At 38.4% G+C, this 9,488-nt stretch overlaps 1 protein-coding gene across 1 annotated transcript; it reads left to right on the top strand.

Moving 5' to 3' along the window:
* Positions 1–5,563: 5,563 nt before the first annotated feature.
* Positions 5,564–6,523, top strand: LOC119537651 (olfactory receptor 51Q1-like). Its single transcript, XM_037840186.1, has one exon. It carries the CDS (start codon positions 5,576–5,578, stop codon positions 6,521–6,523), a length of 948 nt encoding a protein of 315 aa, XP_037696114.1. The 5' UTR covers positions 5,564–5,575.
* The last annotated feature ends 2,965 nt before the right edge of the window (positions 6,524–9,488 follow it).

Below are 9,488 nucleotides of genomic sequence, written 5' to 3'. Positions count from 1 at the left end.
GAGATCTGTAATACATCCTCATCACCTTCAAGCTACAATCTGAATTTGTCCATATCTGAGTTGGCATTACAATGTCAAAGTACAAATCTGCTTTGACATAGCAACTCCTTTCAAAACCAGACAGCTATGGTAGTTAGCAGAAGAGAGCTAATGATGATCATCAGCACAACCTCTGCCAGAATATGGGCTAGGACCTTTCCACATCACCTCACAAAATCTTCCTCCTTCACACTTCTATGCAAGCTTCTGCTCAATTGCTGGTGCATTTTGTACCCTCAGTAAATGTTAGCTGCTATTTTATTTATTATTACTGTTATTTTTCCTTTCACAAACTAGATGTCTGGATAGTCACAGTAGTGGCTTGAAGCTGTTATAAACCTCAGAAAAGGCCATGCTCTTTCCATCCATTCCCATTGGTGCAGATCTATTCTGCGACTTTCGATTAGGAAGTTTCAACTTAAATGTGACCCACTCAATTCAAGGTGGGTCTTAATCATTTACCGGAGTAAAGACATTTTGAGGATAAAGACTTTTATGAGGATAAAAGACTGAAAAGGCCCAGAGAGCTCAGAAGTAAACACCCAGAGAAGTTTAGAGAGTGTAGAGAGAAAAAGCCCCTGGAGGAGCTGAGAAAGCCCCTGAAGTCAAAAGCTGAAAGCAACAGAACTCAGAGCAAAGGATCAGCAGATGCTTGCCATGTGCCTTGCTATCCGACAGTGGATTTCCAGATGCCAGTGGCCGTTCTTTAGAGAAAGTATCATCCTGTTGATGCCTTAATTGGGACATTTTCATGGCTACAGAACTGTAAATTTGTAAACTGATAAAGCCCCATTATAAAAGCTAACACATTTCTGGTATATTGCATTATGGCAGCTTTAGCAAACCAAAACAGTCACTGAAGTTAAGAAATATTACTTCTTGGCTTTAAATTTTCTTTCCCAATATCTTAAGATATTTTCTATAACAGTTTCTTGGGGTTGCTTTAGAGGGAAGTAGAATATAAATCCATTAATCAAGTTATTTTTCATACCTCATATTTAAACTTAAATGAGTTAGATGTTTTTTCAGTAAACTGAAAACAAATCTTCAATCTCTGACAATAACATTTTCCTTAAGGAAAGTATGCAAGTCTCCCTGCAAGACATGGTCCTTCAAATTTGCCTTTTACCAGTGTCCCCTAGGATAAGCCATTCTTGCAGGTGAGCTGCTCAGAAGTAATTTTAAGAGAACTTGCCTCCCTTCCAGAACCAAATCACAGTCTCTCAAGTAATTGGAACAGGACTATAATAAGTTTTCTTGTTTATTGGAAGCAGCTGCCGGGGTCTCTTCTGAATAATTCATTAGCTTCCTGGTTCTGTCCCTTAGGGCCTCAGGTCTCAGAGCACAGTCCTCATATTCCTTCTAGATCCTTCCAGGGGTTTCCCCACTTGTCTCCTTTGTTTCAACCAGGGATTCTCGGTGCATATAACCACATCCAGCCCCAGAGCAGAGAACAGAAGCCAGAGAGAGAGCACTGAGGGGAGGCAGAGAGCACACAGGTGAGGCTGCACTGCCCCGGGAATGATCAGTGCTGAGAGAAGGGGACACCTGGGGAGGAGGTCATCATGGGTGTGAGAATAGGAGATGCTGTCCAGTGATGAGGCAAAGAGAGAAGCAGACCCACCTTCAGACACATAATGAGAGGAGGTGGGACTGGATGGGGAAACATGATTGGTAGGGAACATGACATGAAGTGATCCATCCAGAGGTTTTTTTCACTTTCCCCCTGTTTAGTTCAGAGTTGCATCGGAGCCATCATACCTTTTTACACCTAACCTGTGGCCATTGAAGCCAAAGTGTTTTCAGTGCATGTTAGTAATGGCCAATGGGTCATCTATCAACAAATACTGCCCTTAAAATACGCCCCTTTTGGGTGATATCCCCTTTGTTCCCACTTTGTCTTCCTCTCTGCCCAGCACATGGCTCATCCAATGTCTCTTAAAGAGGGTGATTCAAGGAAAGAATCAAATAAAAGCATCTGTACAGGGAATGAATCAGCATGAACCAGTCAGGGGCTTGCAAACCACAAAGCCCTTGTGTTTTCCAAGCCAGGCCACCACTCCTGAGTAACGGTTAGATGCTTATGCTAAGGTAAATAAATTATTTCATCAATATGTGCTATCAACTGATCTTATCTCTCAAGGAGCAAAATGTAGCATTGGAAGAATGCCAAAGATGTAAATAAAATACCTTCCTACCTGATAGATGTGTCCTTAACAACCACGCCTGGAAAAGAGTCCCTAAAAATTTTAGCTATGGGAGAATCACTTAAGAAAGTAGAAATAAATGTCATATAACAGAGTAAGGTTATTATCCAGTTTTTACTGATATTAAGCCTTAATCTTTTCTTTTCATTTTCTTAACATGGACACTGGCTTTAGGTCTGTCCTGAGGTAAGAAAAAAAAAAACCAAGTAGAAATTCTCAGATTCTCTGTTTTCTTCTCTGCTGGACTTCAGATGGTGTATCTGCCATGTCTTCTTTTCATCCCAACACCACCTCTCCACACATGTGCTTGCACACTCACACACATACTTACACATACAAAGACACATTCACACATTTCTCACTAGCTTCTCTTTAGAAAACCTTATTTCTGCTCTCTCACCTCCCCCTTCTCTCAGCTAGAATTGTGATGATGTCACTTCTCGGTTTACTACATTTTGATGCTTCCAGCATTCCCCTCCAGAGCCTCACACTGCTCCCAAAACCTATTCTGCATCAGTTTCCACTATGCCTGCAACTGGGTTCACACTCAGATCCTACTGTGGAGGGCAGCATTTCCTGCATTTGTTCTATACCAGTAGCACCATATGCCTTGTAGGAAATATTCTTATCACCCATCTTAGCCTTCACTGAGCCCTTTATGATTTTCTACTCAAACTACAAAACAATTGATAGACCACTTGTTCCTTCAATATTTCTCTTGCTTTTCAAAGAAAAAAAAATCACTCTTTCATAATAACAACCTATTCCTCATAATTTAAAACTAGGTAATCATTAAATTAAGGGATTTAAAATAATTGAAGATTGGAAACAGTGCCTCACACATAGGAAGTCTCTGCAAATCATGTTGTTGCTGTCCCACTCTTGTCATGCCTTACTTTCCACCCTCCATAGCTAAGCCTATGCACGGGTTGTCTCAGTTTCACGACACAATGTCATATTTTACCTGTGGAGGACAGACTAAAGTATGAAATACTGAGGCTTGAAAGAAAGGTTTTGGAAGTCACACAGAAAGCCTATTATCTTGGTTTTGAAGAATCTTCTCAAATCCTGGAATATCATTAAACTCAAGAATTTGGAGAATAAGGCAAAATAAAATGAGGGAAAATGGGAAAAATAAAGCAAAGACAATCATGGATTTTTTAAATTACAAAATTCAAATTACTTTTGGTAATTCTTTTCTTTTTTTTTTACAATTCAGGAAAAAAATGTATTTTTTACAATACAATTAATGAACTTGTTAGATCATAAACATGATTCTGTCAAAAAACAAATATTTCTATTATTGTGGTATACATACTACCCAAGTCAAAGGCAACTGAAGCATGGAAACAATTTGAAGTACCACATGAAAGAAAAAGTTTGGGTATCCCATCAAAAAAATGATGTAGGAACCCAAATGAAGGTCAGAAGCGCCTGGATCAGAGCAGCGGTTCAATAATTAAATGTCTAATAGTATCAAGCTAGACGGCTGCATCTAGCCATCACCAAGTTGCTGTTTTCTGTCTACATGAACAGGCCCTGCCCCTAGCACAGTGCTTGGATGGGCTCCAGTGCCATATGTCTCAAGGGTTTTCTTTCCTTTATTCTTCTGCAAATGACTTTCTCTCTGATTTGCATATTCCTTAATTAGAATATTTTAGAACATTTTATACCTCAGACATTTTAGCCCATGTCCATTAGGACTCAATGCTAGGAGATTTCAAAAACTTCTGCTCTGCTCTTACCTCTAGTGTTTTGGTTTATAGATTAAATCCTAGAAGAAATTGTTAACTATTTTGTTGGTTACTTCTTCCTGTCCTCTACAATTTCCCTGCATTCTTGTCTTTCTCATTCCATTTCATTTTCTGAATCATATTTGACAGGAAAATTTTAAATTACTTTGGCCCTTTCAAAGAAATAATTGCTAAATGTGTTTTTTAATCTCAGTTTGAATTTTTTAATTTAAAAAATCCATGATTGTCTTTGCTTTATTTTTCCCATTTTCCCTCATTTTACTTTGCCTTATTCTCCAAATTCTTGAGTTTAATAATATTCCAGGATTCCTAGCTTAGCACATGTGGGTACTTTAGGGGACATGTGGTTAGACTTCGTGGGGCCTAGGAACCCGTTATATGCTGTGTGCAATTTGTGACAAGAATGTTCATACTCAGAACATTCTAAAAATTTAATAATTACTCATTTAGTCAACTTATACTCGTTTCTTTATTTAAATAAAAAAAACTTCATTGAGATACTAAACGCATGATCTATAGAAACTCCAATTCTTCACATCAATTTACTTGTCAGTTCACTTACTCACATCGCTCTACTGAAATATCTTTCCAAAAGTTTCTCATCAATATTCATCTCCGTAAATTGAATTGATGCTACTCAGTACCTATCTTATGTAATACTACTACCTTTATTTCCTTGGCCTCCAGGACTCTCATTGTCGTGTGTGGTGCTTTCACATCTCTAAAAAGTCCTTCACAATTTTCTTTGCTTTTTCTTCCATATCTATGCAACTGCTAAATTATGTTTTATTTAATACAGAGGAAATATACTGAAAATCAAATTACCTTATACCTGTTCCAGCACTACTTTTTTTCTCACCCTAAATTCTTGCCTAGGCTATGACTCCAAATTCTAGTTTCTCAACTACCATCAACATACCAAAGAAAGCTACTATCAGACATCTCTGGGCTTTTAGGTCTTATATCGATTTGCTTAACTGTCATTTCTGTGGATAACAGCTATGAATACCAACTCAACATGCACACACTGAACCTGTACTCTCCTTCTATTGTGCTCCAAAAAAAAGTAATTGTCACTATAACCCACAGTTTCTGAAGCAAGAAGCCTGGGTCCTCTCTGAAAATTTTGTCTCTCTCAATACCATTTCTACCCTTATTGCGGTGTCAATTAAAAAAAAGGACTAATAGAAATCTTTGCAATCGGTTATTATAAATTTATTTGAAATACTATTGAGAACACCTGCAGTTGATAAACAAATACAGTAAATATATGTACATAAACATATATAAAGGAGTGGGACAGAAGTGTATTACGGTAGTTTACAGAAAGCTTAAAACTATTTTGTAATACTCAGCAGAGGACATCAAAGTTGAAAATAAAAGCGTTCATTTTAAGTAGAAATTTATGGCATTATAACCCAGAATTATTAGAGAACTGGTAAGTGTATGTTTCAGTGATGTTAAGAAAAGCAATTCCAGACACATCTTTGGGACCTGGATTGACTCTTTGGCGGTAGCACACTGATGAGCTTCTTACTGTGGAATACACAGATTCTACTCCTGCATTCATCAGTGATGTCCCAGGTAACTAACAACACCCAAGACCCTTTCTACTTCATCCTCACGGGCATCCCTGGATTGGAGTCATCCCACATCTGGATCTCCATCCCCTTCTGCTGTCTCTACACCATCTCCATCGTGGGCAACACCACCATCCTCACCGTCATCCGCACAGAGACATCCCTCCACCAGCCCATGTACCTGTTTCTCTCCATGCTGGCCCTGACTGACCTGGGTCTCACCCTCAGCACCCTGCCCACAGTCATGCAGCTCCTGTGGTTCAACATTCGTAAGATCAGCTTTGAAGCCTGTTTTGCCCAGTTCTTCTTCCTCCATGTATTCTCTTTCATGGAATCCTCTGTCCTTCTCGCTATGTCCTTTGACCGCTATGTGGCCATCTGCCGCCCTCTCCATTACACCTCTATCCTCACCAATGAAGTCATTGGCAAGATTGGCTTAGCCATCATTTGCCGCTGTGTGCTGGTTGTTCTGCCTGGTCTGTTCCTACTCAAGCGCCTGCCCTTCTGCCGCTCCCACCTCCTCTCTCACTCCTACTGCCTCCACCAGGACATGATTCGCCTAGTCTGTGCTGACATTCGGGTAAACAGCTGGTATGCATTTGCTCTCATCTTGCTTACTATTTTGATGGACCCACTGCTCATTGTGCTCTCCTATGTAATGATTCTGAGAAGTGTTCTGCTGGTAGCCTCTATGGCTGAGAGACTTCACGCCTTCAATAACTGCCTGTCCCATATTGCAGCTGTTCTGGTTCTCTATGTCCCCATGGTTGGTGTATCTATGACTCACCGCTTTGCCAAGCATGCTTCTCCACTTGTCCATGTTATCATGGCCAACATCTACCTGCTGGCACCTCCTGTGATGAACCCCATCATTTACAGTGTAAAAACCAAACAGATTCGACAGGGAATTCTCCACCTTTTTTCCCAAGGAAATATGCATTAGAGATGCTGGAATATATCTGTATTATGACTCAAGAGTAAAAGTGATAAGATTAAGGGAACAGTTTAATCAGAATTGGAAAATAATGATTGGAAAATAAAGCCAATTATGTTGCTAAGACAATATTACATGGCCCTGGTTTTTAGCAGGTGGCATCTACAATATCCAAAAAAGAAGGTGGGTTCTGAATTCGTGAAACTTTAACCTGTTTTATAAATTATGCCAGTCAGGTGAGCTTTATTGCATTGTCTAGGCTTTGGCTTCCTTCTTGGATATTCTTTTCTGTGAGCTTGGTTAAATGAGATAGAAAACAACTCTTATGTTGCCGTCATCACTCCTTCTCTCAGGCATCTCAACTTTGGCATTCTGGCAACTGTAGCTCCTTTTCCCTGTCTCATGTGAAACTAACAGTTCTGCAAGAGCCTATAAAAGTTTTTCTGTGATCATTAAGGCCACATCCTTTCTACCAGAAACTTTTCTAGCACAAAATTTGTGATATTCAAGGGATTCTGCATCTGCAAAGTAGATCCTCATGAAGACCTTGAGACAAAAGATATATCCTGGTTTGAAAAATAAATTCCTATCCCAACCAATATTGTCGGCATAACTACTTGCAGTTTCAATTCTAAACACCATAGGGTGGGATGGGGGATAGGATGTTTCAGGTGTTCTTTTTTTTATTCTTATTTTTCTGTTTTTGGAGTAGTGAAAATATTAAAAAATTTGTGGTGATGAGGCATAGCTGTACGATGGTGCTGTGAATGGTTCATCGTACACTGTGGATGATTGTATAGTGTGGATATATCTCAATAAAACTGAATTAAAAAACTCTAAACACCAAGGACCTCTAGATGTGGGGGATTTTACCCCTCACCTCAATCTTATACTTCTTTCATGTGGCCACTGGGTCTGCTGATATTTTGCTGAGTGTTGATTAGGTAAACATTTACTCTTGCTTAAAGATTTAATACTTTTTGCAAGGGAAAGTCACAGAGCATACCAACCCAGTAGGGTAACCAGGGCAAAGAAGCTAGACTACCTACATGTGTTCTGACCACAGGAATTTAGCCAGCAGAATTTATACAGTTATTCATTGTCTAGGATGTAGATTACGATGCTGGTTATTTTATTATGGAAATCTGTTTGTATTTGTTTGTGTGTTTTAAAATTTGTAGAATCTGTTTAAGAATTTGAATTTCTTTGTTTTATTGACCATCTGTAAGTTGATTTAAATAAGCTCTACAAGAGATATGAGGTTGAATATCAATTTCCAGAGATCCTAAAGTGATTACACTAGTTGAAATGCAAGGCAGCCAGGCTACCACTACAGACGAAGGAACCCAGCTCCATCCAGGCACCCTTTTGTAAATAATGAGCATAAAAAAGAATGAACCCCAAACTGGAAGCAACTTAGATGTCTTCAGTAGGTGAATGGATGAAGAAACTAAGGTATGTTCATACAATTGAATACTATTCAGCAATAAAAAGTGAATGAGCTAACAATCCATGCAAGGACGTGGATGAATCTTAAATAAATATTGCTAAGTGAAAGAAACCAGTCTATAAAAGTTGCAAACTATTATGATTCCAATTATATGAAGTTCAGCAAAAGGTGGAATGATGGAAACAGTAAAAAGATCAGTGGTTTACATAGGCTTGGGCATGTAGAGGATACAGTAGGCAAACCACAGGATATTATTTAAAAGGGAGAACAGACAAATCCCTCATCTGGAAGAGTTCCAAATAGTATCTAGCTACTGTGCCTTCAAGGAGCTAAAACATAAGTCTCTACTCCTTAAGTGTGCTACGGATAGTGAATTTCTTCCAATGAATACAACATGAAAAATGTTGGGGGGAGTAACTTTATAGTGGAGAAACCTGACAAACATTCCTTTATCAACAATGATAAGTCATACTATAAGTATGTACCCTGGTTTGCTCTGATGAGAAGAGCACTTTGCCTCTGAGGTCTTCCTCCCCCAAACTCATATCTCCAGTCAAGCCATGAGAAAAAGAGCAGACAAATTACAATTGAGGGACATTCTACAAAATGCCTGACAAGTACTACTCAAAATGGTCAAAGTCATCAAAAATAAACTGTGAGAAACTGCTACAACCAAAAGGAGTCTAAGGAGGCATTAAGGCTAAGGGTATTATGCTATAATTGATGGGATTCTGGGACAGAAAAAGGACATTAGACAAAAACTAAGGAAATCTAAAATAATATGGAATTTGAGTAATTGCTTATCAATATTTGTTTATTAATTATGACAAATGTACCATATTAATGCAATAGGATAATAATAGGGGATACTGGGTGTGGATTATATAGGAACATTATATACTGTCATAATATTTCTTTAAGTCTAAAATTATAATAAAATTAAAAGTTTATTAAAAAGAAAAATAAAAAAGGAAAGATTACTTGGGAATGTCATAATTTATTTTTATCCCAGTGAAAGAAAGATTCATTTGTACAGTGTTTAATTCATCAGCCTGAAATGAAAGAGGGATTTGAGGATGTAAACTTTAAGATTTCTGTGGTAATAGTGAGTGTCAGTGGTTGGGGATCTACACTAATTTTTTTTATGTTATCTCTAAAATTGCTGGTATCATGTTACTTTGCCTTTGATATGGTTGCCTGACATTTATCTATTTAGGCAATAGTGGGAATATTTGAAAATATAACAGAGGATAAATCTCAACTTGCTGTGATGTGTATTTGGGTTTTATAAAGTAATGCATTGTCTTGCAGCATTTCAGAAAATTCTGGAGTTAAAAACAGGTCATTTATAAAGACTGTTTGGGGATAGTTGTCTCTTTGGTCCAAGATGAAAATACCAGAGCTCTGTTAAGAGTTTGGTGCTTGGTCCCATAAAGGTGATGTGAATAGTTATATGACAGGATCGTGATTTTCTCCTCCAGTGAGTCAGCTAAAACCTTGATCCACAGGAGCATGGTTGCTAAG

Source organism: Choloepus didactylus, chromosome 6 (assembly GCF_015220235.1).
Source record: "Choloepus didactylus isolate mChoDid1 chromosome 6, mChoDid1.pri, whole genome shotgun sequence".
Lineage (NCBI taxonomy): Eukaryota > Metazoa > Chordata > Mammalia > Pilosa > Megalonychidae > Choloepus > Choloepus didactylus.
This window is presented reverse-complemented; position numbering and strand designations above follow the sequence as displayed.

Coding starts and splice junctions, on each gene's coding strand:
- LOC119537651 (XM_037840186.1), top strand. CDS start 5,576: ATGTCCCAGGTAACTAACAACACCCAAGACCCTTTCTACTTCATCCTC.